The sequence below is a fragment of the Magnolia sinica genome, chromosome 12 (genome assembly GCF_029962835.1).
Source record: "Magnolia sinica isolate HGM2019 chromosome 12, MsV1, whole genome shotgun sequence".
Lineage (NCBI taxonomy): Eukaryota > Viridiplantae > Streptophyta > Magnoliopsida > Magnoliales > Magnoliaceae > Magnolia > Magnolia sinica.
This window is the reverse complement of record NC_080584.1, coordinates 71,259,044-71,280,584: the sequence shown is the minus strand read 5'-3', so window position 1 is coordinate 71,280,584 and position 21,541 is coordinate 71,259,044. Positions and strand designations below refer to the sequence as shown.

Here is a 21,541-nt window from a genome sequence, read left to right as displayed (position 1 = left end):
GGATCTACCCAAATACTGGTAGCAATAAGGTGGGCCTCACGATCGGACGGCATGGATAAGGTGAGCCTCACGGTCGGATGGGTGAGAAGTGATGGGGTGATAGGTATACTTGACATGTATGGGTTGCTTTGACTTTGGGGTTACTTGGGGATGGGTGAAAGGTGATGTATACTTGACTTGAGATGTGATGTGGTACTTAATTGATGTGATGTGATTGATTTGAAAGATTGTCTTCAGTTTGCAAATGCGCGTCGTTTTCCTCGAATTGAATGCGGGCCCACATGTCCTGGCCTGGGTATCACCTCGGCACGTAATATGCAACGTCGGAACCCCGGTGACGGCGCGGTCGCTAGGGTACAAGTCTTAGGTCGAGCCAATTCTAGAATGCGGGATACGGCTCAGGATTGCGCGCAAACACCTGTAATAAATCGCAAGTCGTTGGAATTCAACCAGGAGGACCGTGGAAGCCTACGGAACGGTACGAGCTAGGATAAGGTCCTTACAGTTTCACTTATTATATTTCTTTTCTTTTTTCTTTATCCCTTTCATTAGAGGAAATGATGCGGGCAAAACAAATGTTAGCAACTGTCTCATGAAATCTCCCCTTACCGGGGTTAGTATGGCTGAGATCCTTGCCAACACAAATTTAGATTAAGAACAACGAAAGTTGTTGGATGTTTTTCCATCTTTTGGAGATTTGGTTTTGCAACTTGTTAATGACATTCTTGACCTCTCTAAGGTGGAGTCAGGTACAAGTTTCATTTATTTTCTAGTAAGGCATGTAGAGGTGAATTATAATTTCATATCTATGGACTTGAGAAATAAATCAATACAAGTGGTAATGTGTTTGAATTCAAGTACCTTACACACAATTCAAGTTAATTGTGGAGTTAGAAGTCTTGTTACAGTTCTTTCAGTTTCCTTCTCAAATTACAATCTCTTACTAGTGGTAATGTGTTTGAATTCAAGTACCTTATATCGTTGTGTTTCCATTTTAACATATTCTAGTATGTCTTGGGATATTTTGGCTTATCTTTGTTTACTAAAGACAATTCAATTTAGTATTGGCTGAAATTGTAGATGAATAAGGCACATTGAGTTATACGTCTTTCAAACTTATTGCAGATTGCTGATGCTCTTTTACTATAATGCAACAATGACACTTGGCATATTGCAAAAGCTTAGGTTTATGTTTGGATCATTTAGTTTATGTTTGGATGGATTTACGTAGTTTGGGTTTAGATGGATGTGAATGTGAATATGATGAAATATATTTTATAACAGGTGCATATCAGGAAGAATATCTGTGAAATTTATTGTAACAGGTGTATATCAAGAATTTGTGCTGGATTTTTATTTTTTATTTTTAAAAAGAGACTTTTACCTACGAAAATTTTCGTAGGTAAAAGTTTTGTAAATATTAAAAGTTTCTTATGTATTTTTTAGCGACGAAATTTTTTGTCGCTAAAAGTTTTGTAATTATTTTTAGCGACGGAAAAATTTCGTCGCTAAAAGTTTTGCATTTATTTTTTAGCAACCAAAATATTCGTCGCTAAAAGTTTTGTAATTATTTTTAGCGACGAAAACTATCATCGCTAAAAGTTTAACATTTATTTTTTAGTGACAAAAATATTCATCGCTAAAAGTTTAACACTTATTTTTTAGCGACGAAAACTATCGTCACTAGAAGTTTAACATTTATTTTTTAGCGACAAAAATATTCGTCGCTAAAAGTTTAACACTTATTTTTTAGCAATGAAAATATTCATCGCTAAAATTTTTGTAATTATTTTTAGCGACGAAAACTATCATTGCTAAAAGTTTAACACTTATTTTTTTGCGACGAAAATATTCATCGCTAAAAGTTTTGTAATTATTTTTAGCGACGAAAATTTTTGTCACTAAAAACCTTGCCTTTGTCGACGATTCATATTTTTTTTTATCAATAATAACCTTTTGTGTCGGTCTTTTAGTGATGAAAATTTTTTTCACTAAAAGTTTTTAGCTACGAAAATTTTTGTCGCTAAAAGTGGGATTTCTTGTAGTGCACCTTGGATTTTTTACTATTTTAGATTGTCAAAATCCCTATTTTATTTATTTATTTATTTATTTTTAACTAGCCTACCTTGTCACTTACTGACCCTTGACGCTCGAAGTGAGCCTATATGCGGTTGGTACCGATAAAGAACCATACAAATAAAATTGATTAATCGTAGAAAACCAATGAAACCAACCGATCACTTAAACATCGAGTTCAGCCTCATGATTTGTTCACATCGGGCCCAAATCTATCTGACCTACCACTGACTAATCAAAATAACCGTAACTAAATTAAAGATCTATATAAACCCGAACCAGCTATGGGTCGGACCTTAATTAATAAACCAAATCAACCCAGTTACTCTTTTAGCATAAAACTGACGGTTTAGAGTGATCATAACCGAATCACCATTTTTGCTAATTTCGAATATGTCACACTATGAACTTAGTTAATCCAGACCTTAACAACTGCGCCTAAGAAATCTCCTTACCCAATTTATTACAGAAATGCCTCGATTACCCGAACAAGCTTTAGACCGCTCGTTAGTGGTCCACTAGTTCTGAAATTATAGAGTAATGTCCATTTCACTGGGCTTGTGGTCTATGACAGACAATGGACTCAAATGACATCTTGAAATGGATAGTTTGCACCGTCAAGACGACACTTGTGAGACGTGACTCTCCAAGTCAATAGCCTAAAAATCTGAATTTTAAAACAATTAGCTTCGCCACTTAGGACAACAAATTATGACATTCCAACTGTTAGATTTCATCCAAACTTACAACATAGATCTGAGATATTTTCCTACCCTTGTCCACCGAATTAGACCTTTGATCAAAAAACTGTGACCGTTGATCACAAATTAGATCCCTACGATCAATTTCCGCATCCGTTTGCCACCAAATTTTGTACAACCCCTCACTAGATCATGGGACACCTATCTCATGGCACGGATGGGCCAGGAGGCCATTGGGGTAGACCAAGGACTGTAACTGAGCCCCATAGGGTCACATGTAACGAGAATTGTCACCCCAAGGCCATTTGGGCAAAAACCCAAGCTATATAAGCCTTGAGCCCTCTCTCTCCCTCACTCCCACTTCCAGAAAAGAGAGAAAGAGAGAGAGAGAGAGAGAGTGTGTGTGTGTGTGTGGAAAGGGAGCTAGATTTTGAGAGATCTCCCTCTCTTACTACAATCACTCGTCGGAAATCGTGGCTCCACCGCCATTAAAGTGGATTATCGCTGATAGGAATGTAACTACCCAAACTCTCCTCAGATTTTAGTGTGTTAAGCCATGTGCATGTATCCTAACATGCAAATTCAATTGACATAGGGCCCTGACACATCATTTCTCGGACCTGACACTGTTAGAGCAACTCCGCAAGCCCTCAACTGACCCTGGGTGTAGACCATTACCTCTAGGTGGTCGTTTATCACACCTAGGATGAATTTTAGGGATTGTGTTTGTTAATTTGCTTTGCATGTTACTTGCATGGAGTGGTATTGTTGAATTGGAGTTTGTCCGTGGGTAATTTCTAAATTGGGGAAGAAATATTGGTTCCTAACAACCCCAATCTTATATTATTTGATTTGTTTTGTCAAATATGGAATTCTAAGCATGAAACCTCCAAATTTTCAAATTCAACAAGAAGAATCCTGTTGCATGTCCCCATTATGTGCGAATTGGGTTAATCAACTATCAATTTTACTCCATGCATGTTTAATTCCTTCCGAAATCAGTTATTATACTCATTTTCTCCTATGTTTTTGTTGTAATTTAGGACTCATGTTCATGTTTATCTAGAAATACCCTAATTATTATAAATCCATAACCCTTGTGCCGATATTGGATGTGATTCATCATTATGCAAGTCTAAATTTCTCACAACTTCAAGTAGATCGATGTCTCCTTTATTATGTTGCATCTATACACTATTCCCTTTCTGGATCGACAAGTAAATTAAGAACCCACTTGGGCAGCCCTTCTAGTAAGCCCGCCCATGGGCAAATTTAGCCCAATTAGTCAAATTTTGGATTGTCGGCTGTAGTCGAACTACGCGAGACGTCGCTCTCAAAGCCATACAATTCGTAGTTCGTCTAATGGGGACAAATTGGCCCAGTGGCCAGCCATCCATGCTCGTTAACAATGCATGTACATGCTTGCTTGAACCCGAGACACCCTACATTCATTTGCGCCCACTAACAAATCGCTAGTTGCGGCCTACAAGTCTCGGGAGCTGGGCATGGTGGTATGAGACACTATGCTCGAGCTATCGACCTACGCTGGGGTGACGAGTCTCCCTATAGTGACCACGAGCAAGGACTCTTTATCAAAATTACCTTCGTATGATTTTAATATTGGGAGTGACGAACCCAAAAAGGGCCAAGGATCGCGAGAGCAATACTACCACGGTCGCTAGGGCCGCGCAATCGGGATAGGGCATTGATTTGTCAGGGTGTCCCAGTTTTCCCAAACTGTTGGATGAATGGACGTAATTAATCAATTCAGCTAACATCTCACATCACATTGCATTAGCTAGAATTGGCGATTTGGCAGTCGAGGTCGCATTGAGGGAGTGTTGGGCATTGCGATTGTTAGACATTATCGATTAAGGGAATATCAGAAGTAAGAGCATGCATCATATCATGAAAACATGCATTTGCATTAATAAGAGTGGTTAGGACTATGAATGATTGTTTTTCACTAAATTTGTCCTCGTGTATGATGATATGCTCAACTTATTGTTAATGGAACCACTGAGTTATCTACTCACTCCCACTCTAGGACGATGTTTTAAAACACCAAACAGAACTTGTCTTAGATGCATGAATCATGGAGCTCGACACACTTGATGGTGAGAGCATGGATAATGAGGAGCTGTTGTACTTTCAGATCTTCGGCGGATCCTCGTAGTCCGCTATACGGATGACTGCGGGGCATAGGACAAGGGTCCAATCATTTTGGGGATGATGTGTTTACGGGACTAGTCACTCCTGTTATTTACTTTATCTTATGTTGGACATGGATTTGGATTTTTTTATAGTTGCACTTGATTTCATTATGTTGTTCCTGATTTATTTTTCATGGCCTGCTACACTCCCCCACTGCTTATGAAATGAATAAAATATATCAAATTCCAAAGTCCAATAGGGCATACGTGGTACCCTGGAATTCGGGAGTCGAGTACCTACTCGGCCCTCAAAATTTTGGGGCATTACAGCCAGATTGTCTTAAATTCTTGTAACAATGGTTTCAGTTTTTCGGGAATAATTGTGGGCTCTACCCCTTCACCCTTCATAACCAATGCATAGACTTTTAAGGTCTCCTTAGACTCCTCCACAAAGTCTTGTATGGTTAGGAGAGAACACCCATTCACTTTAGAGGTTTCAAATTGCTTATCTGGGTCTATAGGGGCGAGTATGCTTTTTCGACTATCCTTGATGAAATTGTATCTATTAGCTCATCCTTTATGAGTGGTATCACGATCTGATTGCCATGGCCGACGGAGTAATATATGACAAGCCTCTATATTAAATGTCATATACTACTTAGTCCTTATAATGAATATCAATTGGGAAAAATATAGTGCATTGTTCAATTATTTCATCTCACTGACCTTCTTAATCTAGTCAATTGTGTATGGGGAGGGATGTTTTTCTGTTTTCAGCTGCAACTTCTTCAGCATGACTTTGGAGACGATATTCTCGTAGCTCCTGTTATCTATGATCACATCATAGACTTTTCAATTTACTATACACCTTGTTTGAAAGATGTTATGTCATTGTTGTAGCTCTTGTTGTCTATGATCACATCATAGACTTTTCAATTCACTATACACCTTGTCTACGATATTCTCGTAGCTCTTGTTCACCCTTCACAACCAATGCATAGACTTTTCAGGTCTCCTTAGACTCCTCCACAAAGTCTCGTATAGGTAGGAGAGAACATCCCTCCACTCTAGAAGCTTCGAATTGATCATCTGAGTTTATAGGGGGCGAGTATGATTTTTTGGCATCTTGATGAAAATGTATCCATTAGCTTGTCCTTTATGAGTGGTATCATGATCTGATTGCCACGGCTGACGGAGTACCTCCATATTAACTATGTCATATACTACTTAGTTCTTATAATAAATACTAATTGGGAAAGAGATAGTGCATTGTTCAATTACCTTCATCTCCCCAACCTTCTTAATCCAGTTAATTGTGTATGAGGAGGGATGTTTTTCTGTTTACAGCTGTAACTTCTCTACTATGACTTTGGAGACGATATTCTCGTAGCTCCTGTTGTCTATGATCACATCATAGACTTTTCAATTCACTATACACCTTATTTGAAAGATGTTATGTCATTGTGGGTGTACCTCCTTATTTAGTGTTTATAATAGCCTTATCACTACTAGAGATTCACTGAGATCTTGAGGTACCCAAACTGCTTCGTCCACTTCATCATTCATGGCATGTTGTACTTCATCAAGATATGGGTCTTCCTCTGTATTTTCAACGCTTCCATCATTAATAGCTAGGTTAGCCACTTTTCATTGAGGACACACACTTGATAGGTGGCCCGGTTGGCCACATCGGTAACAATGGTCTAACCCATCATTAATAGCTATGTTAGACACTTTTTGCTGAGGACACACACTTGATAGGTGGCCCGATTGGCCACATCAATAACAATGGTCTAGCCTTCACTGACCGTAAGGATTTGGAACCTGGTTGCACTGGCAACAGTTCGCTCCTCTTTGGAATCTCACTTGTTCACTCCATGACTCTAGGTTCGTGGGTGTGGGAGGTTGAGGACACCCCCAATAGGTTCTTTTCCCTTGGTCTATGGTGCTCCCTGCGAAGGACCTATAGTGGAAATCCTAATAGCAGGATAGGCTCATGTATTGGATTGTTCAAGCGGCATCTCCGCTTAGGTGGCTAGTTTGATCACTTCGTTCATTATTCAAACGGGCCACTTCTGAACTTGACCCTAGATCGCAGCATGCAAACCACCATTAAATTGAGCAACTTGCTTCGATACAGTCTCAACCAAATCATTTTGAACCGCCAAATGGTAGAATTCCTCTGTGAAATCTTTCACTGATTGACTACTCTATCGACAATCTTGGTATTATTGGAATAATACCTGATCATAATTATTGGAGAGGAATTGTGCATACATAAGCTATTTTATCCATTACCATGTGTGGATTAGTGCCTTCATCTGTCTCATCCGTGTAAGCTGAAGTTGTTCCCACCTTGCTGAAGTTGCGCCCTTCAACTTGTAAGCCATGAGTTTAACTTTCTTTTCTTCAAAGATGTCCATGTAGTTGAAAAAGAGCTCAACTTCAAGCTGCTAATTGAGAAAGTCTTTAATGTGGAGTTGTTCATTGAAGTTAGGAAGATTGACTTTCATCCTGAATTCTCAATCCGTCCAATCTACCCGATCGCTGCCTCGTTCGAGGTGTTGGAGGATCATGTTATCGATCTCCTTGTCGTCGGGTCCTACAACCTTAAGTAGGACCCTGTAATTCAATGCCGACATCACCCCACAATCAGCACAATTGCGAATTCCAGCACCTACTCGAGGCAAATCATTGCCATGAATAAGCAGTTACCCTAAGGCCTCTGTTATGCAGTCAAGAGCGACTTGCAGCCCTTGTATGACTTGTCGATTCTCCTACTACGTTACCTCGAAAGCTGCTGTTGTTAAAGTATAATTATCTGGAGCATCATCCACGGGATTGTTGCCCGATTCATCGTTAGAAGCCATCGATCCGAAGGAAAACCTCGCTCTAATACCAAACTAATGCAGTGAACGGCATGACGAGGACGATCAACGTTTTCCTCAAGCAATAATACCTTGAATCCACATGAGAAATAAAATAGTTTTTATTTATTATTTTTTAAAAAAAGAATTTTATTGATAGCGTCCTAAAATAAATCAATTTGCATGCTTAAATAACCCTAAAAAACCATAAGATGTAATTAGAAGAGACCTAAACAAATAAGGAAACAAAATCTAAATAACACGCAAGTTTCTGTCGTCTGATAATTGGACCGTTGATTGGTCAATTGATCGATCGAAATGACCCACAAACGTCCAGAGACTAAAACTAAAAAATTACATGAGTTTCGATATGTCAACTCGATCAAACTATGCTAAATTTTGTTAAGTTCCTTTTAAGCTATTTCTAGTCCATTTGTATTAGGAACGTGCTTGATCACATACTCCATCAAATACTTTACTACATCACTTAGGCAAAAGAAAGAAAAAAAGAGCCAATGGGATTTTAGTCATTTTTCCATCCCTACATTAGGAAGATCCTTTTTGAAATTCAAAATTAATTGTGGTCTTCTTCTTCCTTTTTTTTGTTCTTCTTCTTTATAATTTTAGGTTTTTCAAGAATCTTTTCAATAAAAATCCCTTAGAAACATAAGATTGGATGTAAATGGGGTAAAAGTTTCAAATCGGCCAAGCTAAGGCATGACCAAATTAGAACCATAAGCTATTAGATCGGACTTGGGCTAGGCCAGGTTCACCACGGTAATACTCAGTCCATGTGAAATCAATAAGCTTAGGCATTTTTCTTTTTCTTCTTCTTCTTTCTTTCTTTTTATTTTTTTATTTTTTATTTTTAAAACACAACACATACACCACAATGGGTACTCGAACTCATAACCATGTGTTGAAACTCTTGTGAGTCTACCACTAAGGCATGAGTAAGGACCCCAGTCTACCTAGCCTGGCTTGGCGTGCTTTCTATCCAAGTGTAAGCCTTCAAATTTTTTACTATTGGACCTAAAACTTAGTCCTAGCCCCAACCCATAGACCTCAATGATCAGCTTAAAGCCTAACCCAGCCCATTAATAACCCTGATTTGTAGCAAGTCAAACTGAGTCCGGCCCTAGGATGAAGTCCTGAGTGGTGGCTGGCATCCGAATGGACGGAGATTGACAACCAGTCTGGCGACCCCGACGATCCTCGGGGCGGCCATAGCCTCTTCGTCGGCAACCTCGCCTTCAATGTCACTGACGATGACCTAAAAACGAGATTTGGCCAATTTGGGGAAATTTCAGACATATACATCCTGAGATTCAAGACATTTGGCCGGAGCAGAGGATATGCATTCATCAAATTCTAACACACGGCCGATGCCAATACGACAGAACAAATGCTCATTGACCAATTCCTCGCCAAGCGTCACATGGCAGTGAAGGATGCAGAACACAGACCTCCGTCATCTCGACCACCTACCAATACCATGGCCCCTCTTCAAAAGGTAGCCTCTCAGCCCAAGGGATACGCTCCTGCTCGCCCCTAGATTCCTCAACCTCCAACTGAGAAACAACACCCTTAAATTTCTCAGCCCCGGAACGCTCAGCAACATCAGCCGCCAACCAACCATGCTTCCTTCAAAGATGCTCTGCGTTTGCCTAGCCCTCCCATGCCCAACCTCTCAGTCATCATCCCAAAATGTATCTCTGATCAGGGAAGGACTTCCTTCTCCAATGCCATTGTTGCCGAGACCCTCGGTACAGCAGACATCTTTCCTACCATCAAGGAACATTTGAGCTCCTCTGCCTTTCACCTTTGTCAGGTAGAAATCTTCCGTATCTCTGCGTCATCATATCTTATTAACTTCGGATCCAGGGAAGCAGTCATTTCCTTCTCTAGGAACAGGACACTGCATCAGAAGTTGGGATTCCACAACGTCAGACCTTGGAGCCCCACAATGCCCACTCCAGGAAGAGGCACCTGGATTCGTATTGAAGGCATTCCCATCCACGCCTGGAACGAGCACACTGTCGGCAGCATTGCAGAGCACATGGGCTCGGTCTTGGAGTTAGATCGTAAGCAGATGGAAGGACATAATCGTTGGATCGCCCATGCCAAAATCATCCCGCACCCCGACGTCCCTCTCTTCAAAACCATAAACCTGCTTATAGATGGAAAACCTTTCATAGTCTATGCCTATCTTGAAGTTGCCCATCTAGCTGGCGAGACACAAGCTCAGGGACTTGTCTCGACTACTACCACTAAGGAAACGATGAAACAATGGGTAGTCAGATCATTTGCGAATCAACACTGCTCCGGATTGAGGATTAAGTGAGAGGGGAGAGATACTCTGATCCCACACAAGCCGATCTCAACAGATGCTCCCCACCATTTCGATAGAATGCCCCTATGGCAGTGACGATGACCAATTCTCTTCACTATTCTGGGAATGGTGAGCCACCCCTCCGATGCTCATACTTGATTAGTCTCTGATACAAGTTCCTCTCCCTTCTCAGCTCCAGTCATCCAATGCAACTCTCCTGTTGGACGTCAACAACAGTCCAGGACACACTAAGCAAAATCCATCCTCGCAACTCCTGGAAATTGGCAGTTTCCATTTCCCAGATCCTCCGGCTCCCATGGTCAGCCGGGACAGCTGCAACCAGCAATCACCCATCAGATCTGAAGTACTAAAACCTACGGCTGGCTGTGAGCAGCAACAGCCCCTCCCGGCTAACAGGTTGGATCCTCAACTGAGCAATGAACAGGTCCCAAACAGGATTTCTAACCAACCATATCAGCACACTGGGTGCCCTTCTACTCCTTCACAATGGAAACAGCCATCGCCTGATATGATGGTAGCCTGGGAAGAATGGCTATCCGGCATGAAGGACATGTTCCTAGAAATTTCTGCTTCTCGTGAAACAACCAGAGCTAACTCCATCAGACACCAACTATCTACTCGGGCGTCTTCGATCCCAAAACCAACTACCATCTGCAATTCTCACACCTTCTACTCAGCAGGATCTCCTGCTCCAAGTCAAGTTGGCACAATTAAGGGAATTGAGCTGGTTATGGAACAAGGCAGCCACCAACAACAATCAGTGAATCTGGAAACAGCTGATCTTCAGCATCCTCCCATGGACCCTCCTTGGAAGAACCATGCCAAAGCGGCAATCAATCTATGGGTGGACCTACTGGGGAAGTCATTGTAGCTTGATATGGGCACACTTGTCTCTAGCGATAGCCTTCAACAGGATGATCCAGACTCCCCCAAGTCCAAGCCGAAGCGAAAGGCCATATCGAAAACAAAATGCTTCAAACACAAAAGTCAGCGGCTGAGAAGTTCGAAGACTCGGGCTGGGCGCAAAGGTTGGGCTACTGATGATTAGCCTCCTCTCATGGAATGCGAGAGGGGTGGCAACGCGCCAACCATTCATTTTTTAAAACGTCTAATTCGTAAACACAATATCGAGTTGATTCTTCTTCAAGAGCCTATGATCAGGGAATCTAAACGTGCGGTGGTTGCTAGCAAACTAGAATTTGACAATCAGATCAATAACGATGCTATGGAAAAAAAGATCTGGATCCTCGCCAAAAGCCATCTTCACATTCAAACCCTCACTGCGTCCAAGCAATGCATCACCATCTCTATCACTGGGAACTCCCTGCCATTTCCTTTCTTCATTTCGACTGTGTACGCTAGCTATAATAGAGATAGAGGAAGATCCTTTGGGACAAGCTGAGACACACTTCCAATGCAACAAGCGGTCCATGGATGGTTTGCAGCTACTTCAACACCACAATCTCCCCGGATGAAAGACTGGGAGGTCTTTTGCAGATGATGGCAGCCATGGCAGATTTCAGGGATGTAGTTAATGATGCAGGGCTGATTGATGCTGGATTCACAGGCTCCCCCTTCACTTGGTGTAATAACCGATCTGCAAAAGCCGTAGATGGGCAAGACTTGATCGGATCCTCATCAATTCAGAATGGATGCGCACACTCCTAGGATGCAAAGTCAACCATCTCTCTAGATCTATGTTGGACCACTCTCCTATTCTCTTATCATTCCAAACCGATGCAGTTAATTTTCCTCATCCTTTCAAATTCCAATACATGTGGACTGAGCATGCCGACTTCATGGATATGGTCAAGGCCTCTTGGAACAATGACATTCTCACCTAGTTTCACATCAAGATGAAAATCCTCAAGTCAGTTCTGAGATCGTGGAACAGAAATTCCTTTGGTAATGTCACCAGGAATGTCCAGATAGCAGAGAATGATGTAACCAAGGCTGAACTCCAGCTCCAAAATTCTAAATCCGAAGCTGACACCATCTCTCTCAACCAAGCTCAAGCAAAACTCAAAAAAGGCCTATCTCTAGGAGGAAATTTTTTGGAAGCAAAAGTCCAGGAATAGCTTGCTGACGGAAGGCGACATAAACTCTATATTCTTTCATGATTTGGTGATAGACAATCGTAGGAGATTGGAGATTCAAAAACTAAAAACGGCTACAGGCGAAATTTTAGAGAAAATTGATGACATCGCCAAAGAAGCTGAACAGTACTACAGGTCCCTTTTTTCTTCTGAAGTTTCCTCTTACAATGCTGAAATTCTGCAATACATCCCGCATCTTGTCACAGATCAGATGAACAGGAGGCTAATGCTTCCTCTAATGTTAGAGGAAGTTAAAGTGGCTACTTTCTCTATCCCTGTCGACAGTGCCCCAGACCCGGATGGTTTTGGAGGATCCTTCTATTCCTCATGTTGGGACATAATTGGCAACGACCTCTTCGAAGCAGCCAAAGATTTCATCAATGAAGGACCAATTCCACGAGCCTTCTAATGTACTCTAATCTCCCTCATTCCAAAGAAGAAGAACTCGGAATACATCATCGATTTTCAGCCCATAAGCCTATGTAACTGTATCATGAAGATATTTTCTAAGCTTCTGGCTAATAGGCCAGTTCCCTTACTCCCAGGCTTGATCTCCCCTAAACAAGCAGCCTTTGTTGAAGGGAGATCTATTGTAGAGAATATTGCTATCGCTAGGGATATGGTCCACGAAATCGATAGGCCTGTTTATGGAGGCAATCTAATCCTCAAAATTGATTTGGAAAGGGCCTATGGCTGACTTGAATGTGGCCTCATTGCCCTTGCTCTTCAGAAATTTGGCTTTGATGGGCGTTGGATCAATGCATTCAAAGGTGCTAGACGAACACATGGTTTTCGGTCATCATAAATGGTCGAAGCTTTGGTTTTTTCAAATCAAGCCGAGGTCTCAGGCAGGGAGATCCACTATCCCCATCCATATTTATCTTGACAACTGATGTTTTCAGTAGAGGCCTCTCCAACCTGTTCTCTTCTGGGAGATGCCAGCCCTATAAGCTCCCTCGGACCTGCCCCATGATCACCCACCTACTTTTTGCTGATGATGTTGTTCTTTTTCTTAATGGCAGGTTGACTAATGTGCGATCTCTCCTTACATTTATTGGGAACTACGAATCTATCTCCGGCCAGAAGGTGAATAGCTTCAAGACTTCGTTTATCTTACTAAAGAAATCAACCAGAAGCAAGTCCCAAAAGTTAAGCAACTTAATAGGTTTCAAGCAAGCCACTCTCCCAGCAATTTACCTTGGTGTCCTTCTCACAAAAGGCAGAGTCCGTAGCCTGCTCTTTCACCATCTCACCCAGAAGATCATCAGCAAGATTGAATGATGGAAACCTAAGCTCCTTAACCTAGCAGCTAAGATCATTCTTATCAAACATGTCCTGTCCAGCATTCCCATCCATATGCTATCGGCCATTCCCCTCCCTAAAACGGTCATTAAGGCGATGGACACAGCAATTGCAAATTTCTTCTGAGGCAGTTCAAGCTATGGGAATAAAAGACATTGGGTCAAATGGATCACTGTTTGCACTCCTCGCTCCGAGGGCGGTCTTGGCATTAGGTGTTTGAACAATGTCATGCGTGCATTCCGTATCAAGATGGGTTGGTAATTGCTCCAGGGCACGTCCCTATGGGCTGGTCTATTCTTAGCTAAGTACTTCCATAAGCTACTGCACAATGGAGGAGCGGATGGAAATGCCAGTTCTACAGTATGGAAGCCCATCTTCAGAAATCTCCAATTTACATTGCAGCATTCCAGGTGGCTAGTTGGAGAAGGCTCCATTAATTTCTGGACTTCGAATTGGACAGGAAGAGGTTTGCTCCTTGGCTCGTCTGTGAACCCTATTCCATCATCTCTGCTGAACCTCACAGAAAGAGAGTACTTCTCCTCTCTTGATGCCAATCTGTCGTCAGCGATTGCGCACATTATCTCCCTCTTCGCCATGAGCATTGTTCAATCAGCCCCACATTACCATCTCTAATAGGAAGGACAGACTGATCTGGGACCTATCTGCATCCTGTACATTCTCCCTCAAAATGGCCTAGAACACCATTAGATCTCAACGGTCCACCCTCCCTTGGTCCAGGTGGATCTGGAATGATGTGCTCTCCCCGAAATTGGGAATTTTCAGCTGGAAGATTCTCCATGGTGCAGTCCAAGTTGACGCGACTATCCAAAAAATTGGAATTACTCTGGCTTCCAAATGTGAATGCTGTAGGTCAGCCTTACCCTTCCAACAGTCACCCCCCTCCCCAGATGTAGACCGGCAGTCAGCAGCCTTCTTCTCTTTTCGGCCAAGACCACTGGATGGTGGAAGATTTGGACCACCTTTTCAGCTGTGGCAAAGTTGCAATTGATGTGTGGGGCCACTTCGAACGATTATTCGATGTTCCTTCGATGCCTAACCAATCATTCCTACAGTGTTTCCTCCTTTGGACTAATAGCGTCAGCCACAAGAGCAGAGTATCCTTTCTCTCAGGACTCGCTCCCTGCTTCATTTCCTGGGAAATCTGGAAAAACAGAAATTCTGCCCGCTTCGACGACCGTCGTATGTCAACTCCCCTGATCATTTTCAAAGTCTCTCGCTGGTTATGTGAGATAGGCCCCCTTGTTCAAGCTCCTGATAGGCACTCCTTGGCTGACTCGATTGTCCTTCACTCTCTTCGAATCCCAACCGCTGCTCCCAAGTCGCCAGGTATTCCATACTTAGTCAAGTGGTCGAAGCCTCCCCCTGGTTGGCTGAAGCTTAATGTAGATGGCTCTTCTAGGGGCAACCCGGGGGAGAGTGGTGGCGGTGGAATTTGCAGGGACCATCACGGGAAAACTGTCTTTGCTTTCACAGATCTTATGGCCGATCTACTAACATGGTAGCCGAGGCGCAGGCCATGCTTGATGGCCTAACTCTTTGCTGCAAACTGGGCCTGCCTAACATTATGGTTGAGTCTGACTCCAAAATTCTGGCGGATGCAATTGTTGATCCCAATGCTACCTACTCCTGGAATATCTGGTATATCCTAGGTGTTATTCAGCAACTGCGCGGGAGACTCAACACCAGATTCAACCACATTTTTAGGGAAGCGAATTCGGCGGCTGATTTCTTGGCAAGACGGGCTAGCAACGGTAGCCCAAACAGAATTTACGATTCTTGGTCAGCTCTGCCTAGGCTGGTGAGGGGCACCATCGTGTTAGATAACGCTGGCATTGGGTCCTTCAGATTTCCTTGATCGGGATCCCAGCTAGGCATTATATTCTATCCTTATTGTTTTACACGAGAAGTGAGGCCCGGATCCTTTTTGTCGGGGCCCACTTGACATACTGTACAATCTTTTGCTGAATCTATGAATTGTGGCTCAGTCCCACTTCCAAAAAAAAAAACTGAGTCCGGCCGAGCCAACCCAAAACAAAAACCAGCTTACCCAAATCAATGACTTCTCAGAGGTCAAATACTCAACGTCGGACCAGCTCTCCTCATCAAGGACATGGTCCATCCCATTGAGATTGTTTGGCGACACAGCAGCCACTGATGATGTGCAGACCACACGCTTCATAGTCTTCACTCTAACAAATGATTTCAGAACGTTCAACATCCCATTGATTGCTGGCTTGATCATGTCATTCTACAATCATAAATAATGAATAAATACAATGTGGAAGGAAATGTAACAATACCATAATGATAATATTAGAACTTTCATGATCCCACACTTGCATGAAAATACAAGATCTACACCATCTAACAGGCGACCAACATCCCTTTCTTAAAGTTAGGCCAGTCTTGTCATTGTGTGGGCTTTGGTATATGAAACAAATGATGGATCAAAAAGCTCGGCCAAGACTCTCTAAGCCGTCCATTTGTTTCCAAAATTGTGGCCCATGTGATGAATGAACCATCGAACCCATGAAAATACATGTGAAGCAGAGAAATTATGGATTACAGAGAGGACTGAAGATCACGTTCTAAAAGGACTATCAGGAAAACCTTGTGTGTGCACTGTGTGCATGGAGGATTGGTGCACCCATATCTCCCACCATCTAATAAAGAACTCTCACTTGTAGATACACGAATCAATTATATCATATGGTGGGTTCTACTGAAATGGGTGATTCCAAAAGTTATACGTGATCAAATGGGCTCAACCCTTGGATTAATGACTAAAAAGTAAATGGCTAAGATTAAAATACAACAATGGCATACAAAAAGCCACACATAGGATGTTAAGGATATTCAAATCTGGGAGAGTTGTGGGTAATTCTCCAGTGTAGTTGTTACCATAATATATGAAGAATTTGAATAATTGTAGGCCTATCTAAAGGGCATAAGTTTGTAGAAAAAATAACGAACTCGCCAAATTGAATTTCAATAGTAAGATTTACACCTGTACATAGTCAATCAATATCTTGAAGTTGGTTTAGTCCTATATGCTAGAAAACTCTCGCACACTAAGAGGGTGAAGGCAAGGTATTCCAAAATGGTTACATAACGGACATAATGGTTGGTACCTAATGGTAATAGTAATAGCCATTATGTATTACGAGGCAAAATGGTCGTTATGGAAAAAATTGCCCATAGCGGCCCCTATGACGGCTTGTCATGGGGCCAAAACAATTTTTTTTTCAAACCATGTGGTCAACTTATATCATAACTGTAACAACAGTTTGTTATCATTATGAAATACCTCGATCGCAGATAAGCAAGAAAGATGCTGCTTCAAATATTCGTATACCCCTTCACTCACAACTATACTCCAATAAATCATGTTAGTTATTTCCATCATTTTGTCATGACATGGAAAAAAAATACTCATACTACTAAGGCATCATCATCATCATCATTTAAGACTTGTCACAATTATACCCCTTCCCTTCAACTCTATTAGTGGCCAGACCTTCTGGTAGACCACATGCACAATATAATAGTCTAACACATTGCACTTGTGGGAGTTTTATGCTCTCATGGCCAGTCCCCAACAACTAAGATAAAAGGAGGTGGGTCGCATTGGGTTAATAGACAATATCAACCTTATGCCATAACTTTCATAACAAATCCATGGTTAATACACAGGTGTATGAAATTTATTTATTTTTATTTTTTTTATTGTTATAAATAATTGCATATAATATATTTATTTACTTTCTAAAAGTAATATTTATTTATGAAATTAATTTCCATCTCTAATGATTAATTACCCCTTGGTCTTCAGACCCAAAGTTCACTGGAGTTGCAACCTGGAAGACGAAATCACAACCATTGATGGCATCATCAAAGCTACCTTCCTCCGTGATATCTGCCTTGAAAAGTTTTACATCACCCAAGACTTGTAGATTTAAGAGGTGGGACACCTTTTTGCTATTTGCTGCACCAAAGAATAAAATGCATTAGGTTATTGGTTTAAAAATGTCAATGGAGAGCAGGTGGGAATCCACACATTCAAAATGGGATTTGCCAATAAGTCCATGTTGACGTGTGTTGATATTGCTCTTTAGATTTCTGCCCGCTCTAGTGAAGATGGTCCCAAAGGCCATGTTAGTCTACTCATTAGGTGGGACACATGCTACCTTAAATGCATGCATTTGGTGATTTCTTTTTTGATCATGCATTTTACTTAAGTGGGGTGTGATGCTCTGGTATGTTGCATGTCTGGGGTGATTCACCTCTCAAGCATACATGCTACACTACCATCATTTGGGACTGTCCATTTACTTACAATGCATGGATTGGACCACCATAAATTAATCAGCCTTCAAAGTGAAGGCTTGAAACAAAATTGGTTGAGGGTTCACATTTTGTACACAAAAGCCAAGAAAACCAAAAGCTATGATTGTAGGATTGGAGTAATCTCAGAACATGGTTCATCCATGATGGGGCCCGCTAGATAGATGACCTCCACATAAACATCACTCTCCTTGTGTACCTGTATCTCTACCACATTTTTTTCTCATGGCTTCACCAGGCCATGGTTGTGAAATGGGATATCTTAATGAAAAAATAAAGATTTAAAAATAGGATAAATTGATTTTTCCTTGTATTGTGGTTTTGGTGTTGGTTTAATCTTATATTGAAAAGGAGATGCGAAACTAAAGCATGATTCTTTGGCTTATTGCTTATATTGGGAACTAGGGGGCATCCCCGCAAGTCATGGTGAGGCGAAGCGTGCTGCGATATTGTTAGTCTTTGAATCTGCCACTACATACATGCATGGGCAGAGTGTTGCCATGCACCATCAAATAATTAATAAGACCAAATGTGCTGACTTATCATTAATGCACTGCCTGCATGTGTCTCAAGCTCCAATGACTATTTCGTATTTCTTTATAGAGGCTTTTGTTTCTTATTTTTCATATATAGAAAAGACTCTCTTATGTCTCTCTCTCTCATTATTCTTTGAGTTTTCTCTCCCCATTTTTTATTGGGCAAAGCAAAAAGAGTAAGCTTGGGTCTGTATGGTTGAGATCAAATGTGCACCTGATATAAGTCGTTCATCATGGAGAAGAGTTGTTGTATTCTGATGGCAAAGTTATTCAGATGTAGTGCATCGAGGATCTTTCTTATGAGAAAAAATCTATCTTTAAGAAAGCGACTATAAAGTGCCATGATTCTCTATATAATATTTCTATTATTTTTTGTATGTAATATCTTGATTTTCTGCTTTATATCTTTATTAGAACCAATACATCTGCATATTGCATATTGTAACATCAAAGAGCATCCAATCACTTTGGAATAGAAATGCAAAGCCCCCTAATGTTACACATCCACTATTTTGATAAAAGGAATTGCTCTTTTCCCTCATCATTTCTCACTTTCTCTTTTATCATGGATAGGCAAGAGCAAATAGCAAGAAGCCATTATATGTATGTATCAAAATGAGGGGGTGATAACATCATTCTCCCATGGGTCATTTGTTTCCACCGTTATCGGAAGTGAATTCAATTATAATTTTTGGGAGGAAAATTAAATAAAAATATAGGCTACTCAATCAAATCACAGTTTCCAATATTGTAACCAATGGAGAGGATGATGATTTTACACCCCACCCACCACAGAAGTGAAAATACAAGTCACCCCCCTTACAAATTCAACCTCATATCAATTTCACCATGTCTTCCAAACAAGCCCTTAGCTTGATAAAAATGATAGACTACCCAATCCAATCACGACTTCCAATACTGGTGAATTCTCCTAGAGGGAACAAGCTAAGGATTAGTATGTTTACCAATAATTAGATTTAAAGTAATAGAGTTTGTTGAGAAAATTTTAAAATTGTCAGAAATGGTAAAATAAATAATATGTAATTGTGGTATTTGATGTGGGTTCATTGCAGTTCTGCCCCAAGTCGTGCCGAGTTGTATTGAGTCGACCAGGTTTTCAGGCCGCCTAGACGAGTCTTGTTGAGTCTCGGCGTAGTCAAGCTCATGTGCGAGTTTTCAAAAGACTTGGCTCGAAATCTCACTGAGTCGAGTTGAATCAGCATGAGATCTTGCTAAGTCGAATTGACCCGTCCGAGTTAATTTCGAGTAGACCTACTAAGGTGTATCGAGTTAATCGAGTTTTCTGCCAGCTGGGCGAGTCTTATTGATCCTGACCTAATCAAAGCTCGGGAGCGAGATTCAAAAGACAGCTCAAATTTTTACTGAGTCGAGTTGACTCGTCCGAGTCCGAGTTTCAGAACTATGATGCGAAGAGAAGGAAAGATTGCGAGGGTGGACGAACCTGGGTCTCTGACGGTGGCGTTGACGGCATACCCTTTCTCTAACAAGCTTTTAACGAGCATGGACCCCACATATCCTGTGGCTCCAGTTACACATGCTCTCTTCCTCTCCATCGTAGCCGTTGCCATTTCTGTCCTTCCTCCAACGAAGATGAGAGCCGTCACCATACACAGACGCTCCTGGTCTGGCCTCAGCTTCTGGTTTCTTTAGCTTATGTAGACATCTTTTGGTGACAGACTCTTATGCTAGTTCACCACCATTTAAAAATGATGGAGAATCTTCAGCCGTAGATAGATTTTCCAAATCGCTGTAGCTGTGGATGGAGCGTAGACAGAGAATAGTAACATTTGCTTCCGCCCTTGGAATTTTGGATCATTAATAACCATCCATTTGATAGATTGGTTGGATTGCATGAACAATGTTGATTTTGAAGGTGTTATCCGTTTAGAGTATGCCCCACAATTTGGATGGTCCGGGTAACTGTACATAAGAGTGCGATGTGAGGAAGACACGTCACCACTATTTTAAAATGATGGAAAAATATCATAGGTGTCTTATGCTATCAGAAATGGATTGACTTCGGAAGCTATTGGCAGGAAGTTCCTCCTATGGGATGTTTGATTTTTCAAGAGAGTGTGTAAATACTCTTGAAATGAGTAATTATTACCATTTCACTTGTTTGAAAGTCATCCAACTTTCTATTTTGGAAATTGGTTCAAAAGGCTAGTTTAAATTTGTGGACCTCGAGGTGATGTATATGATATATCCATTCCGTACATCTATTTTATCACAATATTTTTAGGCATGAGGTGAAAAATGAGGTAAATACAACACTCAAATGGCCCACACCAAAAGAAGCAGTGGCCCCAGAAGGATTTTAATGGTAAGTGTTCATTTCCCTTTTTCCCATGGCGTGGTCTTGAGCTTTGGATATGCCTCATTTTCTAGATCATGCCATAAATTCATTAGGCATAATAGATGAACGGTGTGGATAGGCTATACGCATCACGGTGGGACCCACAAATATGTTGTAGCATTCTTGATTTTTGCATAAAAAAAGTATGTGGTCAAATCAAACATTAGAAAGAGTGAGGTAAATACACGAGAAATGATCATTACATATCTACACAGTATTTACCGGTGAATTGAAAAATCAAACAAGCCCTTAGGGCAAGCTAGCTAGGCCATTGATTTTTGTGAGAAATCATATGTTCATCCATTTTTTAGTCTCATTTTACCGATGGCATTGAATATACTTTCGATGTCATCGGGTCGTCTTCGATGGTGTAGAACAGACCTTCGATGGCCTCGACAAAGCACCAAAAGTATCCAACGACTAAACATATAAATTCTGAATTTTCTCGATGGCATCGATTAGGACTTTAATGGCATTAAAGTCTGCTCGATGACATTGAACTGTCATTGATAGACGTATTGATTTACAGATTTAAGATATCTATCAACAATCTTCACCGAATTTTCAATTGTCATTCTTCATACCTTTTTTTTTCTTCTTATTCTCTAATCATGCCTTGCATCATAGCTACATCATTTCTTTTCGTGCATCCTCTATCTTCCTTTACCCCTTTGCCAAGTCTGAGAAGTTGCCTAGAATTTAAACTTCGATGCAG

The 21,541-nt window shown here is 41.2% G+C and overlaps 1 protein-coding gene across 2 annotated transcripts in view; it reads right to left on the bottom strand.

The window, feature by feature from the left end:
* The window catches only part of LOC131221645 (anthocyanidin reductase ((2S)-flavan-3-ol-forming)-like), a 45,977-nt gene extending 25,582 nt beyond the window's left edge, over window positions 1–20,395 (bottom strand). Inside the window, exons 1-3 of one of the 2 annotated variants that reach the window (XM_058216939.1) lie at window positions 19,912–20,395; window positions 17,388–17,554; window positions 15,617–15,817 (exon numbers count right to left, since the gene is read on the bottom strand). In XM_058216939.1, coding sequence (XP_058072922.1) covers window positions 15,617–15,817; window positions 17,388–17,554; window positions 19,912–20,077 — 534 coding nt within the window. In that variant the 5' untranslated portion in view covers window positions 20,078–20,395. The remainder of the gene's footprint in view (window positions 1–15,616; window positions 15,818–17,387; window positions 17,555–19,911) is intronic. The other variant, XM_058216940.1, reaches the window with a different exon arrangement.
* Between the last annotated feature and the right edge of the window lie 1,146 nt (window positions 20,396–21,541).